At 38.5% G+C, this 24,023-nt stretch overlaps 1 protein-coding gene across 4 annotated transcripts in view; it reads left to right on the top strand.

Annotated features, from left to right (window-relative positions):
• ZFYVE28 (zinc finger FYVE-type containing 28) overlaps window positions 1-24,023 on the top strand; it is a 151,588-nt gene that overhangs the window by 68,014 nt on the left and 59,551 nt on the right. For all 4 annotated transcript variants that reach the window (XM_031048432.2, XM_031048431.2, XM_013128909.3 and 1 more), the window contains exon 2: window positions 6,997-7,137. In XM_031048432.2, coding sequence (XP_030904292.2) covers window positions 6,997-7,137 — 141 coding nt within the window. The remainder of the gene's footprint in view (window positions 1-6,996; window positions 7,138-24,023) is intronic.

Below are 24,023 nucleotides of genomic sequence, written 5' to 3'. Positions count from 1 at the left end.
ATTTGCTGTTTCTAAGTAAATATTTGTTCTTTAAACCTGATGTTCTTGCAGCAGGTTAGAATGAAATGTGGTTATCTTAAGGTCAGACTCTGAGATAATAACTGCAGGAGGAGGGGGCTTTTGTGAAGTGTTTTACAAGTTCATTGGTGTGGGTTGACCTTGGCTGGCTCCTCTCACTCTCCTCAACAGGCCAGTGAAGACAAATAGGATGAGGAAACTTGTGGGTCAGGATAAGGACAGGGATCACTCACCAGTTACCTTCATGGGCAGAACAGACTGAATTTGGGGAAGAATAATTTCTTGCTAATTAAAAATAGCCTACCATAGGCTGGGTGTGGAGGTAGTATTGCATGGTAACCGCTCTTCACATGGGATAAGTGGCTGCTCCATCACTCTACACACCTGCTTAGCATGTTGGCTTCCCCGTAGCAAAACACCTTCCTATTCCTGAAGTTTATCTTCTTTCCTAGAAATTGAAGCTGTGGTTCAGCTGCAGATCAGCAGGGTACGTGTCCAAAACCTTAAGTAATATGTGTTCAGAACATGCTTATGTACAGCCCCCAGAAAACGTGAATTTGAGCTCATGCTCTTCTAGATTAGAGTAGAATCATAGAATCATAGAATGGTTTGGGTTGGAAAGGACCTTAAGATCATCCAGTTCTAACCCCCCTGCCATGGGCACAGACACCTCACACTAAACCATGTCACCCAAATTTATTGTATTATATATTATAAAACATTAGTATTATAAATTAGTATAGAATTAGTATATATGGTTAATATTATAGTAATAACATTAATAATATACCATTATAATACATTAGTATTATATATTAGAAAATTTATTAGTATTATGAACACTCAAAAATAGAAACTCTGTACAGTGACTTAATCCCTCATAAGTGAAAACCCCCTGCATGGCAGTCTCAAAGATTTGCTACTCAGTTCAGTGTTAACCACTCTGATTTTACTTTTTGGATGGGTGCTGTTACACTATTCTGTAGGGAAAATGAAGAACTGGAATGTGTTTGGGGGGAGCGTGCTAGTATTGCAAAAACTCTTCCACCTGATTTTTGTTGCCCAATAAATCATGATCTCACTATGTTTTTCCTTAAGGTCCTGCTAGGGTTTTATTGTGCTAGCAAGCTGTTGGCCTGTCTGTCTTGCTTGTGTAATGATACTCTGTAGATAAACAGAGAGCAGCTGGCAAAGCCTTAACTGGGCTGTAGCTTTTATCCCAGTGATTGTTTTTTATGTATCCTCATGACCAATTACCAGTTGTCATATTCATCAGAGTCCTCCTTCTTCTTTGCATGTGAACACAGTTAAGACTTCCTTACATTCTACAAAATATGAATGTTGAAGGAATTTTTTCCCTTTTTAACTTCATGGACAGCATTTCAGGTAGTCTGTGGATTAAAAGGGGTGAAAAAAAACCCCAAACTAAACCCCCAAACCAGATCAAAAAGCCCCCAAGACAGTGGCATACTTGAAGTAGCAGAGTTCCTCTTCCAGTTAATATGAAGAAATGTTTTTGCCACTGAATATTGGCATAGGAATTTAGCTATCAGAAATTTTGGCTCACCTGCCTGTTAGAGAGTGATTGCTTCTTGCTGTTACTTGCTAGCATTTGGAAATCAGTGAAAAATTCTAAGGCCCTGTCCAAAGGAAGGGTATGAGCACATTTGTTTACATGCGAGGTGAAAAACGAACCGATGGAACAACTTGCTGGTAGCCTTTTCTGAAGAAATGCCTTAAATATTTGAACTTGTCATCTGGCAATTAAACCTATTAGTGCAAGTGTGACTAGTATAGTTAGCTTTCAGTTGGATAAGTGTCTGTCAGTCTCAGTATGTTATTTTTTTTTCCACTGGCAATGGATAAACTTGGGACTTCTTGCCTAAATTCTATTACTTTTGAACAAAACACTTTTTCCTTCTGATAATGCAATGTAAATCTTACTGAAGTTTAATTAGCTTAAATCTAGTTACATGCACATCAATTGTAAGCTTTAAAATGCTATGTTGCCTCATATTTAAAATGCTTAGGATCTAATTCTGCGTTGTGCACAGAACACATCAGTTCATACAGTGAATTGCTTCACAAAACGTTAGGCAGCGTTTCTGTACTCTGCCGAGTAGGATCAAGTTCCTAACCTATAGCCTTTCTGAATTCCCATCTCAAAGAGTGTGCTTTCACATGTGAAGTCCCTTTCCTGGTTTCTGTGCTATGCAGTAATTGTTTGCATTTGCTACTGTCTAATGGTAAGCATTTATTTCAGGGAATGGAAAGTTTGTGGTTGACCCTCTTTATCTGAGTATGTGACAATGCTCTCTTTTCCCCCAAAATGCAGCAGATTTAGACTAGGAACAACTGGGCCCTCAGTAATAGAGACTTTTATACCACCCTTTCCCTTACCAAAGGGAGAATAAAGGAAGCTTCATAAATGAAAGACAGTTCCACTGATGTGAGTGCCATGGCCTTTCTCTACAGCTTTTCACTTCAGCTGTTAGAGTTGTAGCAGAACAGAAATTGCTGAGCAGGCAGTTGTTAACCTTCCTGGCTAAGGAAGGTTAGTGTCACGTGGTGTCTACTTCAGTTAAGTATTGAACATGGACAATCACCCAACATGGTCCTATGATTGTGAATGCAGTTGCTGCAGTGTGTAATAAAATACATGTATTTAAAATGTACCTTTTTCCATTACCAAAGTACTGCATGAAAAGATACCCCCATGGATGTAGGTTTGTTCCGTTGTCAAAAAGCAGTCTGGCTTTACCATCAGCAAAATGCACATAATTAATGCTTTTCCGTATAGTTTCTTTCCATAGGGATCAAGTCAGGCTTTTTGAGCATGTGAGGGAGATGTAAATGCTTAGTGCTGGAAAAGGGACAGGGAACAAGGAAGATCTGGAGCCTTTCATCTCAGGTTCATGGATTTTATTTTAAGCAGGGTTGGGGTTTCACTGTTGTTCTGAAGCCTGTAGATCAGCAATTAAAAATGATGAATATGATTTTTCCAGAGGGTGACTGACAGGCGTCAGAAGACAATTATATCACTCACTGGAATCTTGCTCATCTGCATGGTTTCCTTGCTTCTGTCTGTTCTTTGGCCTCTTTGGGATGATGATGTATTTTTCTCTCTCTTTGTGGTGGTAGGGGCTCTGTTCCTGTAGAAGAAAAAGCCTGAACAATATATGTACTTCTCTTGGAAATATCTCCCTCATGGAAACCTGGGGGAAACATTCCCTTTAGTGTTCAAATGACGGGCTGCTGTAGGTTATCCTTACAAGGTGATATGCGTAGTTTGTGTTACTTGAAAAGCAGTACTGATACTTGAAAGCTGCTGTTAAAATTCATGCAAAAGATGGTGGCAGTTCTGTTTCAAAAGGAGGAAATCCTTTCCAAGGAGCATCCTTATTTCTGGAAATGGGATTTTCATGGTGATTCTTAAATTCCAGAGTTACTGTATGGTTTGATCTGTCAGCACCCTCGCTTCTCATGGTAGCATTAGTTTCAGTCTAGCTATTTACTTCTCTCCTGCATTGAGAAGTCTGTGCTATAATTTCTTCCTTTTCCAGTTAGTTGACACTTTTTAGTGACAGCTTCTGGTTTTCATAGAGCAGCTTTTTTACAAGATGTGAGAACAGCATCTTTTCATCTGATAACAAATTGAATTTAGAAAGTTGTGGTGATTTGCTTTAAATGGTCCCCTGCTAAGAGATTTAGAGTTTTATGCAGCTTCAGCTTGCCAGGGACCATGTACAACCGACACAGTTAATCAAAACATCATGCTACTAATAACACACCAAGAATACAGTAGAGAACTTGACTAAAACTTTTGTTCCTCCAATTTAAAAGATAAGCCACATGGGAGCCAAGTATCTCAGCATTACTTTTGTTTTGCTTGAGACCAGCCTTAATCAGCTGCCTTGTTTTGCTTCTGCAGCGCAATTTAGTTGCTTATAAATCAGCAGTCATGCTTTGCCATGATTCCACACATAAACTCCTGAATTTTTGGTTAACAGCTTTGTCTTGAAAGTTTTAATGAATGTGGATAAATGCTGAAGGAAAATGTAAAAATCAGAAAAAATGAAAATAACGGGGTAGGGGAAATGCTGAAAGTTGAAGTCCCCGTTATTATCATTCAGTTTGAATTTTGTTTATTTCCCTGGCCAGCTATCACAAGCTTTATCCTCCTCCCTTGGAACTATCAAGGCTATACTGAATACATTATTCAAGACACTAAATTTTTGACAGCTCACATTTAGGGTACTGAGCCTGCTTAATAAAGGACAACATTAAAAGGATTAAGAGATGGAAGCTTATAGTTGGAAAGGCTATTTTGTAGCAAGTGCCTGTTTAAAGAAGAAAAAAAATCCCTAACACTTTGTTACTACATTTCAACTGCCTGAAAACATGTTTTATTTCTGACTTCCTTCAGAATTTGGTTGGTGTGAAGTAGTATAATGTGGGAAGCTGCTGGGCAGTGTGATGGCTCACAGCAATGTTAAAGGTAGCCTTAAATTCACTATATTCCAGCCCAAACAAGGCATGTATGAGCGGGTGTCAGTGCCGCTGTTCTCAGGGAGGATTGTTGTTGTTTCATTAAATTGCTGACTGAGAAGCACCAATTCAGCATATAACACTGAGGGCGTATTTAGCATCACTGCTAAGACTGAATCTTTTTCCTTAAATCTTACAGCAATAAAGTGTTTGCAGTAGTTAACTCCTTGATTCTGTCAAGTGTGGAGGACATATACTGTTCTCAGAAGGTGCTAATATTCTTGTTTCTTTTCAGGGACTAAATAAGGTTTAGTGCAGGTTTTAATGCTGTTGTACTAGGAAGGATTCTTCTGCAGGATATTTATCTTGTGGGGACTAAAACAGGGAGTTTAACAGTACGTTGTGGTGCCTTCTGTTGTTTTTTTTTTTTTAAAGCAAAAATAACTGTTTGGGTTTTTTTTCTAAGTATTCCTGTTGGCATTTATTGTGCTCTCACCACTTCTGAGCCCATGTTGCTGTTGGCAGAGGTTTGCTACTAATCTTTGTGTGTGATCACGGAGAGCTCGTGTCTTCTGGCCTGGTGCTGTAGCATGGGGGGTGTGTGAGGAGTGACATTCAGCTGTCCAATATACCTTTACCATCTCTATTAGTGCTTTAAGCCCTGTGGTTTGCTAATGGCAGCATTTCTGATCCCACTGTATCTGTGTGCCCATCCCTTAAAAACAATGGTTTCTATCCTTTTCCAGTAGTAGAAATATTTTGGGTTTCAGATAGAAAATGTTATGGTTCACAACATATACTTCCTTATACACTCAGTGTTTTCTGTCTTTGGCTGTGTGTTGCAATTTGGTGATGTTTTTTAAAGTGATGTTATCTTCTGTTTTGCTCTTGACTAATTTCTTCACTGCATTACACTTGTTTCTGTTGGTACATGTTTTGCTCTGATGTACTTATCTTGTACATCTTCATTAGTTGTAATTTAAAATGTGTTGCATCTTAATAATCTCTAGGTATTTGCTACTTCTTCTTCAGTGTACAAAAGCAATGATGTCTTTGTATCTAACAGCTTTCTTTACCTGGAAGGTCTTTCCTATGTTAATGGATTATTTTTTTTCCAAGTCTCTAACTTGCTTCCATGCAACTTGGTCTTTATTTTTACTGGTTATAGACATAATCTGGTCCTTCTGAAAGTATTTTGTTGTTAATTCTTAAGGCACTGAAGAACAAAATGATTTCAGATACTTTGCAGCTGTAGTATCAGTGTGGGTTTGTTTTCTTCTAGTGACAATTCTAACTCCCAGTCTACAGTTAGTATAGTCTTAATGTTTCTTACACTGTGATTAAAACAAACTGGTTTTACTTTATACACATCTCCTGCAAATATGTATGTTTTACTGACTACTACTTAAGAATCATGTTGTGCTTATCTGAGCCCATGAAACTTTTGCCAGGTTGCTAGCTCCTGCAAAATCTTTTCCCTCCCTCCTCCCACTTGTACCTCCACTCTTTTAACAGTCAGAATTCATATTTCCTCCTTCCATACACACTGATCTGTTATTTTTCCTGTGTTTTGATGAAAGCTTTCATAGGCTTCAAAACTTCCAGTTATTAATATTTAATAACAAAAAATTTTCTTATGAGGTAAACTATTATTGATATGCAGCATCAAAAGTATTGACAGCTTTCTTTATTATTCTACTCTCTTATAATTCTGTGTTGCCTTAGTGTGGCTCCAAATCCATTGTGGTAATTCTTTTCTTTCCACTTGGAAGACTTGTTTTTGGAAGACATTAGTTTTCTCTTTAATCCCTTATGTAATCCTATTACATGCTTTGTGAAGTCTTCACATCTATTCATCCCTGGCAATGTGGGCTCAGTACCTTCCCTTTCTGTGAGTTGATTCTTGTGGTCCAGGTAGCGCTGTGCATCATGTTGTAGGGGTTACCACAGAGCTTGATAGATTTGGGTGTTTGCATTTGTTGGTTTTCAGCTTGGAAAGCCATTTTGTTCTTGTTTTGCCTAGAGCTGAAGTGTACTTTTGTTTAATAAACAAAACATGATTCACTTGTTTGTTCCACCAGATAATTATACCACAAGTAGTGAGAACGCCGGGATGGTTTTGGAGATGTGGTAGCTGAGTAACGCCCTAAGTTTGTTATGTGAGAGTCTGCATAAAGAAGTTATTTTCCATGATGCCACTCTACTTTTCTGGCTTATAGGTAGAAGAAAAAATAGCAATAAAAATAGTTAGCTGGCACAGAGTGCTCACAGAAGCTGTGGCCGCCACATCCCTGGCAGTGCTTGAGGCCAGGTTGGATGGGGCTTAGAGCAACCTGGTTTACTGGGAGGTATCCCTGCCTGTGGCAAGGGTTTTGGAGCTGGATGAGCAATAAGGTCCCTTCCAACCCAAACCATTCTGTGATTCTAATAAGTGTGGTTTTTATTTGCAAAAATAATGTAATATTGTATATTTCTTTGTCTTCAATACAGAGAACAGACCCACAGCTCCTTGCTCAGTTCTACTATGCTGATGAGGAACTAAATCAAGTAGCAGCTGAATTGGACAGTTTGGATGGAAGGAAAGACCCACAGAGATGTACACTGCTGGTCAACCAGTTTCGCTCTTGTCAGGTAATCAAAATGGTGCCTTTCTGACTTCATTGCCATTTTTGCATACATGAAATGTTTTACATTATTTATTGTGTTAGTTTTTATTGTCAAGTCCCTTTAAAATGAATCTTTGGTAGATATATGCCTTTCCTAATTTTAAAGTGTATATTTTTGAAAGCACTATCTATAAGTTAAATCTACTACATCTCGCTGAAGAGTGTTAATGCATTCCCTTAAAAAAGAACAAACATCCAATTGCTTGTTTCAAAACGTTAGGCAGCATGAAGTAGCCATTTCTTCTGTAGCTGCTCAGCTTTCATACTTCATGAATCTGATGGCTTTTCCTCAGTAAATGAACAATGTGAAGACATCTGGTAGCTGTGCTGATTTTAGGGAAAAGACTATTATCTGCTTCTTGTGAATAGTCTTGAAAATGAGTGGAACTACTGAGGAACCAAGCAAAAGAGTGCTTTTATCTGTAGATTATTAGAAAAGTAGGAATCTGTCTGTAAGTTCCTGTTGTGTAATACAGTTCACCTAAACCAAAAAGATGGCTGGGAGTCTTTGCTGCAACCATGGCTGTGTTTTGAGCGAGACTTGAAGGGAGAAGAATTAGAGCAAAGGCCAATGCAGCCAAGTCTAGCTCTCTAATTTGGATGGTTTTGCAATTTCATTAACGTCTTAGTCTTCTCTGGGATAGAATTACTTTTCTTCCTAGTAGCAGGTATAGGGCTGTATTTTGGATTTAGGGTGAGAATAATGTTAACACACTCTTTTAGTTGTTGCTAAGCAGTGATCAAGGACTCTTCAGCTGCAGTGATCAAGGACTCTTCAGCTTCTTTCTTATTAAACTGTCTTTATGTCAACCCACAAATTTTACCCTATCCCATCCATTTGAGGGGCAGGAAAGTGAGTGAATGGCTGTGTGGTTTTAGTTGCCTGCTGGATTAAACTAGGATAATTTATTAAGTAAAACAATTCAGAAATTGAAAAAGCCTTGAGGAAAATACAACTTCCCCTGTCACACTGTATGCCATTTGACACCAAGTTTTTCAATAATAAAATCCAAATTTTTGGAGGTAGAAATTTTTGTGGTACACTTGGTACTTGCACAGATGCTTTGATACTTCCTCTCCAGCACACCCAAGAAAAACACTTTCAACCAAAGTAGGTTCAAGTCCAGAATACACCATATGCTTAGCTGGTAGGAGGATTTCTGTGTGAAAACTAAACACTTGCTTTCAGCTCAGGAGAACTGGAAGTGGAAAGACCATAGTTATAAAGATTCACTTGCATAGAATCATAGAATAGTTAGGGTTGGAAAGGACCTTAAGATCATCTAGTTTCAACTCCCCTGCAATGGGCAGGGACACCATGACACCCAAGGCTCTGTCCAGCCTGGCCTTGAATACCACCAGGGATGGAACATTCACAACTTCCCTGGGCAACCCATTCCAGTACCTCACCACCCTAACAGTAAAGAATTTCTTCCTTATATCCAATCCAAACCTCTGCTGTTTAAGTTTCAACCTGTTACCCCTTTTCCTGTCACTACAGTCCCTAATGAAGAGTCCCTTCCCCAGCATCCCTGTAGGCCCCCTTCAGATACTGGAAGGCTGCTATGAGGTCTCCATGCAGCCTTCTCTTCTCCAGGCTGAACAGCCCCAACTTTCTCAGCCTGTCTTCATATGGGAGGTGCTCCAGTCCCTTGAGCATCCTCATGGCCTCCTCTGGACTTGTTCCAACAGTTCCATGTCCTTTTTATGTTGAGGACACCAGAACTGCACACAATACTGCAAGTGAGCTCTCACAAGAGCAGAGTGGAGGGGCAGGATCACCTCCTTTGACCTGCTGGTTACGCTCCTTTTAATGCAGCCCAGGATACAGTTGGCTTTCTGGGCTGTGAGCACACACTGCAGCTGGCTCATGTTCATTTTCTCATCAAAATCATTTTCACATCTCCACCAGGTAAAAAAATGGCAGTTAACTGTAGAGGCTATATTTTGACTGGGCTCTTACTGGAATTTCTTACTAATAATCAAATGTACCCAACTTCATTATGGGGAAGAATTTCATCACTAATCAATTTAAGATGAGTTGGGAGAACAGTGTCTTGATCACTATAGCAAATATTCACATCAAGTTAGCTGAGTCTGTTGGGAAAAAAAAAGTCAGGTATTTGCTTGCTTGCAAGAAAACTAAAAAGTGCATTTGTTTTTCAAGAGCAGTTACAGAGAGTTCACAGTCAAAGTACTTTCGTCAGAAACAATGCTAATACTTCTGCCTACTTAGAATATCTCTGTAGACTGTCCCTATTCAAAAACGTGGAGTTTAAGGGTTTACCAAACTGGAGACTGCAAGTTTAGTAACAGACAATGTTCAGTGATGGGGGGAGATGAAGGTGAGAGTCATCTTGAAAGGTCATTGACTTTAGTCTTCAGTGTGATGAATCAGCTTTACCTAAATATTTGTGGAGAGTGACTTATCTGACTTATTCTTATAAACCTCCAGTAATGGACATCCCACAAACTTTCTAGGCAAATATTTTCCAAACTGTTTTCTTAGAAAAGGCTTTTTTAACAATACTAGTGGATGAACAATATAAGGGAGTGGAACACCTCCCTTATGAGGAGAGGCTGAGGGAGCTGGGTCTCTTTAGCTCGGAGAAGAGGAGACTGAGGGGTGACCTCATCAGTGTTTACAAATATGTAAAGGGTGGGTGTCAGGATGATGGAGCGAGGTTTTTTTCAGTGATATCCAGTGGTAGGACAAGGGGCAATGGGTGTAAACTGGAGCATAGGAGGTTCCATGTGAACATCAGGAAGAACTTCTTTACTGTAAGAGTGACAGAGCACTAGAACAGGTTGCCCAGGGAGGTTGTGGAGTCTCCTACATTGGAGATATTCAAGGCCCGCCTGGACAAGTTCCTGTGTGATGTACTCTAGGTTACCCTGCTCTTGCAGGGGGTTGGACTAGATGATCTTTCAAGGTCCCTTCCAGCCCTTGGGATTCTGGGATTCTGTGATTCTGTGATACACAATCTCCTCCTTTGCTGTCTTGTCCCTGGAGATGACAATTTATTTCGGCAGGTGCACAAGCTTTCTGATTTATTTTTTAGTATAGGCAGAGCTGAAGAGCTGTTTTCTTTAAAACATAACTTCTCTGAATGTTTCACCTGTAGGAATTCAAGAAATGCAGGATCCAGTAGCTCCTTGGTCAGTTTGTTTGGCTTGTTATATAGTGACTCACCACCCCGTGACTTAATATCTTCTGATGCCTGGTAATTTCTTCTTTTCATTTGTGAAGCAGATTGCTGTTACTAAAACAATCTGCTGCTGGAACTGAAAGAAAAGATGGAGAGGGGTTTATTTTTCTCATGTAGCTATTTTTGAGATGTTTAATTTTCTGCAGAATAGGTCAGATCATCGTCAAATGTCATGTCAAAAATGGCTTTTTGCTAATTAGGACTTAATTATTTTGTAGTACTTTGTTTAAAAGCGGTGGGTTTTGGCTTTTCCTTTTAAGAACTTGTCATGTAAATGCCAAACGAGGAGGAGCAGTATTTTAGTAAGGATTCAGAATGTAGGTGTTGACTAATATTGCATAGTAAGGCAGAAAAATCAGTTTTAGACCAAAGTATGGTGAGGTTTGAGGTAGGCTGAAAACTAACAGCTAGTCCTAAGGTTAAACTGGATATAATGGAAGGTCATGCTTCTGAAAGCAGGAATAACGGCTGCCTTGTGTAGTACTTTACCGACACCTGCAACCACAGTCACGCAATTCTGAGACCTTTTTTTAGTTAGAAATGCGCTCTTTCTGATGTTTCCAGCAATGCATTTAAAAAGAAACTTGTGAGCACATGACAGTTCACCAGGCTCCTAGTCTTTGCATGGTTTCTTGTTTCTTTTTTTGTCCTTGTTTTGTATTCAGTTTTGATCCCCACTATACAAAAAAAGATGTGGACATGCTGGAGAGAGTCCAAAGGAGGGCCACAAAGGTGATAAAACACTGGAAGCCTGCTGTGTGAGGAAAGGCTGGGGGAAATGGGTTGGTTCAGCCTTCAGGAAAGAAGGCCCAGGGCAGGCCTTACCACCATGTTGCCGTACTTAAAGGGTGGCTACAAGGAAGATGGAGACTTGCCTTTTACAAGGAGTCACATGGAAAAGATATGGGGTGATGGGCACAAGTTACTCCTGGGGAGATTCTGACTGAACGCAGGAGGAAACATTCACAATGAGAACAGTCAGCCATTGGAATAAACTCCCGAGGGAAGTGATAGGTTTTTCCAACGTTGGACGCCTAAGATTCAGCTTCTGAGCCATGTTGTATAGACCATGCTTTTGGTAGAAAAGATGGACCAGGTGGTCCTTGAAGGTCCCTTCCTACCTGGTATACTATGGTATGATTCCATGTATTACTAAAGTTCCCAGATTATACCCAGTTTTTACCTCCATGAAGTTTATAGGCATAGTCTTTCTATCAAATTTTAGTGTTTTCTATGGGCAAAGATTTCTGGAATCGCTGTCCTTCTGCCTTTTTTTCTGGTTTTGAAATTAGTTCATTGTTCCTGAATTGCTTAATTTCAGATTTACTGATAATTTACTTGATTGACAGATTTTTGACATTTTTTTCTGTGGAAAGTTGTATGAACTAGAGAACATTTATTTGAATGTTTTATTAACTAGAGAAATGTCTTTGAATTGGTGTGTTGTTTTTGTTTTTGGTTTTGTTTTTCTGAGAGACCAACAAGTCTTACAAACTGTGATTCTCTTTAAAGAGAGGTTATATTCTATTGGCTCTTAAGCGTATCTGAAGAGCTGAGTTTTATGACTTTGTCTATTCTTTCAACTTCTGGTGCTATTGTTAGAGCTCTGTGTTTACCGTAGTGTATGAACAGATTGAGACAAAACAAAAGGACTCGGCCTAAATGAGGTATTCTGCTTTATAGTGGACATACATGCATACACCAGTATTACTCAAGGCAGATTGAAGGTATGGTGCATTGTGGCACTGGGTTAGAACTAGATGATCTTTAAGGTCCATTCCAACACAAGTGATTCTGTGATGCAAGAGGACTTCAGTTTTGAAGACTGTTAACAGTTCTTTAGTAAAGAACTGCAAGTCAGAAGGTTGTCTTATGCTGTTCTGCCTTAATACTACTTGATGATAAAAATTACACTTTTTACAGTAAATTAACTTTTCAAAACTTCCGGAGATCTTGTAATTTGGATTTCAAATGCTGTGAGTTAACTGTATATTATGATGCTAAGTGATATATATTTATGAGTAAGAATCGAGGTAACGAAATGCTTTGCTTTTTCATTTTCATGTTAATGTGATATAACACTTCTTCCCAGTTATGATAGCCTAGTATAAAAATGACATCTCTTTTTTTGACTTGGTGTTTGCATGCCAGTGGTGGAACATAACATACTACTAATAAAGTATTTTGCATTTGTCTATTTAATACTAGCCCACAGAATAAAACACTTCTTCCTTTACTGGTTTCTGTTAAAATTAACAGTAACTTAAGTGTGCAGATGAAAAGCTATGGTAAGTTTTTCTTAAATGAAAAAAAAAGGATAGGTAGGATGTCATACTTCAGTTTGTTGAAATTGGTTGATGGTAATAGAAGGAAAGGACTTTTTTTCATAAGCATGTTTGCATCAGGGAATCTTGAGTAATATGCAGTGATGGTTCAGCTCAGGTTTGGTTTGAAGTATTTTTATATTAGTGGTTTAATAAGGTGTCATTTTCTAAGTTGCTTCCAACATTATAGGGTATTGAAGTAATGGTAGTTTGTGTATGCTTTTTAATCAATCACCTATGAATTATTGATAATTCTTTAAATAAATTGCTATTTTCACATAGATTAATGCGTACAAGAAACTTGAGTTGACAAACTGGTTTAAAACATTATTTAAGCTATTTAAATGGAACTAGATTTATTGTTACATATTACAGAACTTCATTGGTTTTGTTTAAGAGGAAAGAGAAAAAAAAACCCTTTGTCTCTAAAGCAGAGTTTTGGTTAGGACTTGACAGGTGAATATCAAACCTGTGCATAAGTACTTGACATCATGAAAGCAGCATCAGGATCGTAGTACTTGCTGTTTCGGTATGCTGGGAATTACTTCTCTGTGTATAGTAGCAAGGTCTTAGAAATAGCATCTAAGTCAGTTCCCAGCATGGTTATATCAAAACTATGCCTTGAGTTGCAGATTGTTGTCTTAGCAATGGGTAATTTGAGCTGCAAATGTGCACGAGGAAGGAATTTTCCCCTGTTAGGGGACTGACCTGAAGTAAACCATGGACTTGCCTGACTGTATTACTCTGGCACTGTACTAGAGCACAGTAAAATTGGAAATCTGTGATATTTGAGAAACATGACTGTTTCTGTCTCACTGATAGCAGTGATTGACACTGTGGTTGCTGGTGGTATATTATACTGGCACTTCACTCTTTTCCTGCTATTTGCCTGCTCAGAAACTATCTCTTGAATTGCTGCATTTGGCAGTTCTGCATTTTCAAGTCAGCTGTCAGCAGTTTGTTTGCTGTAATATTAAGCTTCAAATGTAGCCTTTAGTGAGTTGCTTCATGCATAGGTCACTCCTCCGTATACTGGGTGAGAAGCAGACACCTATGAATCTGAACCTCCTTATCTATCACAGTGTTACTTAATGTTGCTGAGGAATTGGAGCCCTTAGAGAAAGCTAAAGCATATTTCAGTGTTGTGTTGTTATCACTTGTCTGTCTCAATTTCTGTAGCAATATAAAATACGTGGAGAATGTTATCAAAAATGCTGTGTTTCAGCCAGACTTATTTCCATAGTTTTTCCAGTTCAATTTAACAACTGAAAGCATCACTATGAAATCAGTTGAGAGTCCAGTGTCAAAAACCAAAGTTTGGCCCTCATAAAGGAATATGTGTTAAGAGAGGTTCAAGCCTACAGACAGAAGTAGTTTATGGTAGAGTGTGCAAAGAGGGTGAAAATGATCTGTGGGAAACAGTGAGTAAAAGGTAGAATGCTGCTGGGAGCCCATCTGGGAAATGTCTTCTGTCACAGAGTGAAATGCTAAGATGATAGAATCACAGAATGGTTTGGGTTGGAAGAGACCTTAAAGATCATCTGGTTCCAGTGGCTGCATTTAATTGCATGTACACTCCTATGAGAGAGTACTATCTTGGGTGAACATGATAGTCATCCATTTAGAACACGAGGTAATAACAGGAGAGCAAGATTAATATTTTATGTGTACTTCATTAAAAACAGTAGGGGTTTTGTCTGGTTTTGGTCTAATTGTTAAAAGTTTTATACAAATTAAAAAAAAAAATAAAAATACAGTATTTTCTTTTTTTGAAAGAGAACCTGGCTTTAAAGGCTCTTAATTTCTGAGTTTCTGAACTGTTGCAACATTCTATTTTAGAAGATGAGGTTTCATTTCTTAGAGCATGATTATCTGCCCTAGATCATACTCTTTATACTAAGAAAAATTGACAGGGTGGTATCTTGATTGAATGTTGACATAGTAGACCTGGGACACAATGGTGTAATTCCCAGAGCATTCAAAGGCTAAATGAGGACAATGGAGCCAGGTCATTTTAAAACTGGCTTTTCTCAGCATTTGTATAGTATGAGACTATACCAGATCCAGTTCTATAGGAACTGATGCAATGTGACATGCCTGACTACTGGGGGCTTTATAGTTCTTCACCAGTGCCATCAGAGGATTGCTGTCAGCTCTTCTGTATTGTAATTTGCTACATTTTAACATTTTCTTTTCACTGTTGCAAAGAAGGATAAATTCTAGTACCAGCCTCTGCATTGTTTATGTAGTCTCATGACTTAAATCTGCTAAAAATTATCTTTTCCTCCACACACACGTGGTAGCACCACATTAGCAAATTTAACAATACCTGCAAATTATTTATTTGGTGATATTTCTGTACTTGGGGATTAAGTCTGTTTTCTTCCGTTGGAAGCTTTTTCATTTCATTTTTCTTTAATGCTGGGGAAGTACGATAAGACAGACAAGGCAGCAAATCATATTTTTTTAAAGACAGTTCTTAGGAGAAGAATTTAATTTTCCTTGCGACCTTAATGTTAAAATAAAGGCTATCTCTTTCTATATGAAATAATTCATGAATTATTAACTATTTCATCTATTTTCAAGAGATATAACAGCATTGTAATAATATAATTACTGTTGTGTGTCTATTTCAAATATGAATAATGGATTATTATGACAACTATTTTGTGGAATGTTGTGGAACCTTGTTTTCTCTTGTGTCAGGTTGTGATAAGTTTTCATTAAATAAAATGAAGCATTTAGATGTTTATGTAGATACATAGCTACATCTACATATTTTCTGCACTGAGTGCAAGAAGGACTTCTACATGTTGGAATGAGAGATTGCAAAATACTTGGGAGTTTGAGAGAACAGGTGAATTTCAGACTGCTCTGTTACTGTTAGGATATAATTTAATGCTAAACTGAGTGGCTGGAGTCCAAGGTGTGGAAAGAAAATAAACTTACCCATGCAGGTAGCTTGTTCAGTCATTGTAACTTTATGATTAGACAGAGAGGAGAAGTTTAAATAGTCCAATCATATCTCCAAGTTCCATTTGTGGTGTAACAATACAGTGACTGTCTTCTGTCTCAAATGCAGACTTTAAGACAGTCATGTAAAAAAACAGTCATTTTTGAAATAATTACCTCTTAGGAAGTTAGTATTGCTTTAAAAAGTTGGAAATGGTTGATATGAGAATAGCTTGCAGTAAGGAGAAGTTTTTGATGTTGGAGAGGAGGCGTTGGGTGGTAGGCTTTGCTACTACAGGCTTTTGCACTACCTGAGCATGCAAAAACTTCCCATTACTTAGCACATGTATAAAGACTTCAGGAAGTAAAGACTCATGTGAAATGAATTATGCAGGAAGTGTGCTATGTTGGTTAAGCATGCTTACCTTTTTCCTTGTGCTGTCTGCTCCTGCTGGATTTCCAGTTTCTCAAGGATAGTACTGTTTCTTCAATGCTTTTTAAAATAGTGTTGAGGTGAACAGCAGCAGTATTAACCCCAAGTACACAGTTCTTCCCACTATGAAGCAAGTAAAACTAACTTATATGTTGACACTGCTTTTTCCATAGTTCAGAAGAAATCCTCAAATTTAATTGAAAAATGTAGTGCTTTTGATACTACCGTATGATGTACACAATATAAATTCTTAGGTTTACCCTGAGAATACATTTTCTGTGTATTCTGAGAATAAGTTTTCTGTGCAGGAATATTACTTTGAGCAAATAACAAGCAACAGATATTTGTATTCTTTGATTTCTCAGTTACCCCAGGGTATCTGTACTACTGTTAAAGTTGTTGCTGCTGCTCCACTTACTCAAAATGGATCAGTAGCTAATGTAGACATGTAAGTGGTCTTTAGGCTGGAAAGCTGGTTGAATTGATTTGTGCAACTGAGGCACTGAGAGAAACTGTTTCACTGACAATCTCTTGTAATTTTTGTTTTTAGAATTGTTCTGATACTGTAAGAAGGTCTTATTTTTTGTTGTATTGTTTTGTTTCTCTGGGTAGGTCTGATGTAGCATCATAAACAAATAGGGATGAATTCCAGTGGGCTTGCAGGGCGATACCTACTTTTGACTTGTGTGGTAACTGGGATTAGAAAATACTACCCATTTTCACACATTGCTACAAACTTCTGGCCTCCATGTCAGCCCTGTTTATTATTTGTACTGTTGTCCTCCATAGGGGTTTTGCAAATGTGACTGGAAAATAATTTAACCCTGAAGCTGGAATGTGAAGAGTTCTCTCAGTAGAACTAATTAACACATTTGTGGTTGTCCGGCTTATTCTGCAATGCAGATAAGTCTGAAAGTACATCATATTTTATAATTGAGAAAACTTTAAGGGCCCTCTTAACAAAGAAGACAGCATTATCTTTATGGAAATTTTTAGGAGATCCTCTATGAACTCATTTAAAAATACAGATAGTAGAAATTATCTTAGCTCTGAACATTCTGTGTTAGAATAGAGGTATTTAAAGATCTGGGCTCTGCAATTTTGAGTTGAACTATTGTGGGCTCAAGGAACTGGTGAATGCTCCATCCCTGGCAGTGTTTAAGGCCAATTTGAACTGAGTCTTGGTGATAGGGTTTAGTGTATTTTGTCCCTGCCCATGGCAGGGGGTTGGAATTAGATGATCTTAAGGTCCTTTCCAATCCTAACTATTTTATGATCGTATAACTCTATTAGTGGTATAATATCACAATGGCCTTATTCTGTTGTCTGCAGCTGCAGAACTGCAACATAAGTCTCAATTAACTCTCTACTCAGTGAAATCAGATTTTCCATTGTTTTTTCATCTAAAGCATGTTCTTTCTTAGCAGGTAAAGGCTTTTAAATCTACCAGTGCTATAGATTAACGTTACTAGGTTTTATAACTGTATCAATAAAAATGGATAGAGTGATTTCAGAACAAAATGTTTTTATGTAAATTTCAGTGGGTTTCGTTACAGTCCTGTGATAACTGCAGCAGCTTTGCATGTGGATCACCCAGTCTTTGTTTCAAGCAAGCCCTTGGGCACTTGGTAGAAATGTTATAAGCATTTTAGTTTTGATGAATCTCTTACCTTATTGCCTGGTCATGTTGGTTATTTATTTAAAAAATCTTCACAACAAGTGTTTCTGTGTTAGTTCCTTAGGCATAATTCCATGGTCCATTGGCAGTGTCAGTTAAAAAGTTTTCCATTCCAAATTTACTCTATTCTCTTTCCTGTCCCCACACTTCAGCATGGTACCCCATCAAAGCGCAGCTACGTGGTAGCTTAAACTGATGTGAAATTGTGCTATCCTCAGAAGTAGGTAGCCTTGTCTGTCCTTCCTTCCAGCACCAGTCCACATGCTCCAGTAACCTGGTTTTTGTTCCAGCAGTGAGTGAACAGTCATGGAGCGGGTGGGATCACCTGGAAGTCTGGTTGTAGAGGAGGCTTTGATCAATCAAATGATCCTATTGACTGTGTGTGTGGATGCACCCTAGCATGAAAGTGCTGACATGAAGTTGGAGTGTCTGCAGACAGAGAGGAAAGAGAGCAGTGGGTGTATAGATCCTTATCCACAGCCAGTTTAAATAAGTTGTGGTCAGCTTTAAAACTCTAGAAAACCACATCTTCAGCTGTATGATGGTGCTTGTATTTGCAGAGTCATTCTATGAACTTTAACAGAGAAATTGCCTGGGTTACTGTGGATCAGTGCACTGAAAGCAATCAATGCTTCTGTGCAAGTAAGTTGAGAGTTCTGTGAGGCCTGTGTCTGCCTGGAGGTGAGAACAAAAGCTGCAAAGAAGGTGAGATAAGGGGCTGACTTCGAAAGTTGCCCTTGCTGCCTAATGCACTGCGGAATGGCCTTGCGCTGCTTGGTGCCTGCCTCTGATGAAAAGTGGTTTTCTATTTCCAGTGAAAAAGAAGGCATAGCTTATCTGAAGGTGTCTCCTATGATCAGATAAATTTAAGGGGTATGAGAATAAGGAATCTCTTAGGGGGGGGGAAAAAATGCCCTTTTATTCTGTGCTTTATCTGAATTGTATCCATGCTGCAGAGAAGCAATTCTTAAAAAGAAAGTCAGCATTAATGAGCATCCCTCGATGACGAAGGTATTTGTGAAGAGCAGTTAAATAACTCCTAGGACAATGCTGGTGTCATAGTGGGTTGGCAGTGAGTTAACTAAGAAATATTAATTGTGTTCATTAACATTCTTGACAACAGCAAACTGGGAGGATGTACCATAATCACTGTGAGCAGTGAAGCAGTTCAGAGGTGCATGGTTTTCATGTTTGATTGCATCTGTCCATTGAAGAACATTTTCTTGTAGAATTAGGCAGAAATAGATCTCATTAAAGGAGACAAGTTAGACTAAAGCTGTTAAAAACTCCCTGCTGTATTCTGAAATCTAATGATTGGTTAGAAGTTGGCAAGAATGTATGCCTGATGTTATTTTGTTAATTGATATAAAGGTTAAACAGTGTGGATTGAGCCAGGAGTACTTTTAGCTAAAGTAATGGTCAAGTCTTTCTAGCCTGTTTAATTTGCAACCCTTGAGACGCTGTATTAGTTATGTTAGTGGAGGTGAGTGAAGGAGACAGCAGGGTAATTATTGAGATCAAGTAAAGAAATTGACTGAAAGAAACCTTTGTGTTTCCAGAGTTTAGAAACTGTAGGTGACAAAGGTGTTTTTGAATAGTAGAGGGAAGAAGTAGGAAACAAAAGCAGATTCTGTTCAGCCCATCCAGTTGTATAGGAACACCTGGGCAATGCTCATTGATCTGTGGCAAGGAGGGAATCGTGCTCATTTTCTGTATTGTACCTGTTTGTGAAGCCTTTGCTAAAATAGAGCTGGTGGGCTCTAGAGGAATTGTTACAAGGTCTATATTTAAGAGACTTGATGCAGATGTAGGAAAGCGAGAAATTCATGCCAGAAAGATTGGGCAGTTGACTGATGGGAGAGTGGGCCAAGCCTTGTTCAAAGAAAATTGCTCTCTTTTACACAATCTCTTCCAATGTAATTTAAGTGGGGACAGTGCCAGTTTAGAAAAGGAAGTGAAAGAAAAGCATTAAGGGATGATGTCAAGATTAACCTTAGATTCCAGGCAGTGCGCATTTCTGTTGTACTATTTATCTGTGATAATAAAGCTTGTAAGGTTTTGCCTATAGAATTTCCAGTTCAGCTGTTTTATAATTGATTATAACATTTGTCATCTCATTACTCCTAGTAATGATTACTTGTTTGAGCTGCATTGCTCCAACAGATGTCTTCTGTGCTGCCTGACATCTTCAAACAGTCAGTGCTGGGTACCTGTTTGGTATTGGGTTGTGTGATTGAGTGAAAGCTTGTAATGTTCCTTCTGAGGATACACAGGCTTGTCAACCCTTTCATGTGCTTTTACTGTACTTCACTGCGAATGAAGGAAAAAAGGATTTGAGTGTAATTGTGCTGAATGCACTAAATAGCATGTAAGTGTTAGAAGAGTTGATTTTTCTTCTGTTGGACTCAGGCTGAAAATGGAGAGCTTAAGTTTATGGGTTTTTTTCCCCCCACAGGTGTTCAGTGATCAGTGGAATGATACAGCTAGGTTGAAAACAAATATGCAGCAATAAAGATTTCTAATTAGTAAATACAATAATAAATTACTTTAAATCTTTTCTGTTTAGCAACTTTTCATTGTTGCTTGGAAACTTCTGACACTTCTGTTGCTTTTCATTATAGAATGATTAGTATGATGGCTAGAAAATATAAAATGCTTGCCCATAAGCTGGACCAACACCACAACTGACAAGAATTTTGTTTCCTTTCTGCGTTTTGGATTTGTATTTGATCTTAGATCAAATTAATATTGGAAGATACTTTTTTCTTTGGTAATAAAGTAAGATACTTTTTTATTTGAAAAGACTACTGTAGTCTTAAATTTTAGTTTCCCATGTTAACAAGCTTTTTTTCATGTGTTTCTGCTTGCTCATGAATCAAATAGGTCATTCTGAGAAACTGCCTGTTATCTAAGGCTGTGGGCAGAGTGGATTGAAAATGCTGTGCACTGCAGGTCAGGGAATTAATTTGCAGCAGAGAACCATAGGGAAGAAAGCTGGCTCCACACCATATCAGCACCACACGTGTTGAGGATGCAGGATGCTTTCGCTCAGCAGTATGCGAAGGCAAAGCAAAGGTGGCAGTAAATCGAGATTACATTGCCTCTGCTCTGCTCGTGGCCTCAGCTGTGCAGCAGCTTTGGAGCAGTACAATGAAGGTGGTGCCAGCTCTCTGCTAGACTGAAATCCAGGCTTAAATACTTTTGTGCTAGGGAAATCTTGGGGATTGCTGTAGTGTGGTAGGAAGGCAGTTTCTGGGTACTGGTGGAGGGGAAAGCCCATTTTAAGTTTATTGCAGCAGATGCACATGTTCAAATGTCTCTTACTCTGTTGTTATGAAACTATGTGAAAGGGATGTTAGTGTACCAAGTTACTTGATTATTTTCAAATGTTTTTAAATATAAAACAAAGATTTTAGAGTCTTTAAAGAAAAGGCCTCGGTACATATACACTGCTGTAAGAACATGTCTTATATCCATGATCTTTATCTAGTCATGTTTTGATTCACTGTGAACAAAGTTCCTAAGTTATATCCCTTACTGATAAAGGGACACTTGGCTGTAAAGCTCTGTACTAAGAAGAGTCAGTACAAGTTTAGGTATACTTAATTTCATTAAACAGTCATGTTTGATATTAGTTAATGGCCTTTTGGCACAGAGGAGTAGAATAGTTTGGGTTTTTTTATTATTTTTTATCATCAGGAATATGTAGATTTTTGAGATCAGAAAATGTTCTTTTCTGCAGAGAGAGGATGATGGCCTGTAATGATGCTGTATTTAATCTAGTCTTTCAAGTTGGTCTTAGCTTTCAGCAAATAAAAGAGGAATCCCCATTTACAGAAGGGCTGTTTATGTTTGGTTGGTAGGAAAAGGGGGAAATTAATTCTATGATTAGGTCTTCATGCAAGAAACAGAGATGCTCAGAACAAATGTAACTTAAATTTAAGATAATTTATCAAAAGAGTGTATACTGCTTTATGGAAAAATGTTGTTTTAGCCAATAAATAGTCCATTGTCGTTAAAAAAGCATTTTTAATGGAAGCTGTGCTCAAATATTTATAACCTCTTCTGTCTGAAAATTGGTGTGCCAGTGTTCATCCCTTAGTATGTAGCAGTCGCTCCACTTGGGGAGATGTAATTATTCGGTGTATGCATAATAAATTTCGAATATATACAGGAAGTCAGATCAAAATTTCTATTAATAAACGTGTGATGTTTGGAGTCCTTAGTACCCTGCTGAGGGTGCACTAGCAAGACAGTTCAGGACAAGAAGCTTTGCACTTGAAGTTCAACACAAACTGCATTATTGTTGCTGGGATTGGGCAATACAGCATTTGAATTGCTAGAGATCCATGTCGTGTTTAATTCATGAAGAAATATGGTACTGCTCTGGAGTGGGTGAGGTTAAACTAGGAGCTACTGCCAAAAGTTCATACCTAAATTCCTAAGTTCTTTCAGGAAGTGAAAGGACTAGAACTAGGGAGCATCTAGAAGTACTCCTTCAATAAGCTGGCAATCAACACCAAGCTGGGTGGGAGTGTTGATCTGCTGAAGGGTAGGAAGGGGCTGCAGAGGGATCTGGTGAGGCTGCACCTCAAATACAATGTTCAGTTTTGGGCCTGCAGCTAGTAGGACATTGAGGTGGTGGAGTGTGTCCAGTGAAGCCAGTGAAGGGTCTAGAACACAAATGTTATGAGGAGCAGCTGAAGGAACTGGGTTTGTTTAGCCTGGAGAAAAGGAGGCTCAGAAAAGACAGTATTACTGTCTGCAGCTACCTGAAAGGAGGCTGTAGTGAGGTGGTTGTTGGTTTCTTTGCACTAGTAACAATACCTGGGATGAGAAGAAACAGCCTCTACTGCACCAGGGGGAGCTTAGGTTAGATATTAGGAAATATTTCTTCACTAAGTGTTGTCAAGCATGGAACAGGCTGCCCAGGGAGGTAGTTGAGTTGCCATAGAATTATAGATGGTTAGGATTGGAAAGGACCTTAAGATCATGTAGTTCCAAACCCCCTGGAGGTGTTTTAAAAGGCATGTGGATGTCACACTTAGGGACATGGTTTAGTGATGCACTTGGCAGTGTTAGGTTAATGATTGGACTTGATGGTCTTAAAGTCTTTTCCAACCTGAACCATTTTGTGAATCTGTGTTGGCAATGGGAAACAGTCAAGTAGCTGTTCAAGCAAAAAAGAAACTGAAAGCACAGTCTTCGGGTTCTGTACAAGGTAGGCTGGAGGGAGAGCATTGGAACTTGTTGCTGTTTTAAGAGGCACTTTGGATCTTTAAGTGGCATCTGTAAAGACCCTACTGGCTTCTCAACCCAGGACTTCTGGGTGTCCTTTGAAATCCTGTTACTTACATGAAAGTAATGAAAGCGTATGTCATCTCATTGGTTTCTTCTGTTCATGAAAGTAACCTGTAAAAAACCTGAATATTAGCTAGTTGCTTTAATTACAACAAAACCTTGCTTTATCTTTGGTCTCGACTTGTGTTCATCTGTTGATTCTGTTATAGATGTGATGTTGAAGAGGGTCTGCAACTTAACATCAAGCCTTAAAAAGATATTAAAAATATGAAGGATATATTTAAACGAAGAGGCTAAAATACTGTCTGTTAAGCTCATGTTGATGCTATCACATTGTGTTACCTTGGGCCAGATTTTACTGGTAATTCAAGAAAGGGACATTAAAGAGGATACTGAACAGCACGAAAAGTTGTTTTCCTCTGAAGTAATCTTGCAAAAGACCTGAGGAAGGTCATGTTGAATTTAATAGTGTGCAAAAGCAGCACAGGTTTTATCAAGGACATGGACAAAAGGGTAGATATTGTCTGTCTTTTTTTATCTAAACACGTGTTTCAGGGCGTAAGTAAAACGAAGTTACTTGCTTTTCTTTTTGTACCTATTGCAGTAGCAATACTGCAGTAGCAGTTGCTGTTAGCTTTATGCTCTGATTATTGAGTATATGGCCAATTACTGCTCGACCAAAAATAAACCAACTTTTTGTCCTCTACTGTGGCTAACTACATGCGTTGCCTTGCTACCACTCATTAGCTTCCTACCAAAATAAAATGTAAGTGCTCTCCGTTATGTGAAACACTGAGCTCTGTTTTCCAGGAAATGAGGAACTTGGAGTAAATCCCAAAGCAGAATCTCTGCAGTGGATGACTGTTGTGCTGGTGGAAGGGCTAAACAGAGCAGCTGAGACAAAACTGTGCTCATTCCGTTATGCAAATAAACCAAAAGATAACAGATAAAACC

This window comes from Melopsittacus undulatus, chromosome 7 (assembly GCF_012275295.1).
Source record: "Melopsittacus undulatus isolate bMelUnd1 chromosome 7, bMelUnd1.mat.Z, whole genome shotgun sequence".
Classification (NCBI taxonomy): Eukaryota; Metazoa; Chordata; class Aves; order Psittaciformes; family Psittaculidae; genus Melopsittacus; species Melopsittacus undulatus.
Note: the sequence above shows the minus strand (reverse complement) of the source record. Positions and strands in the feature narration are given on the sequence as shown.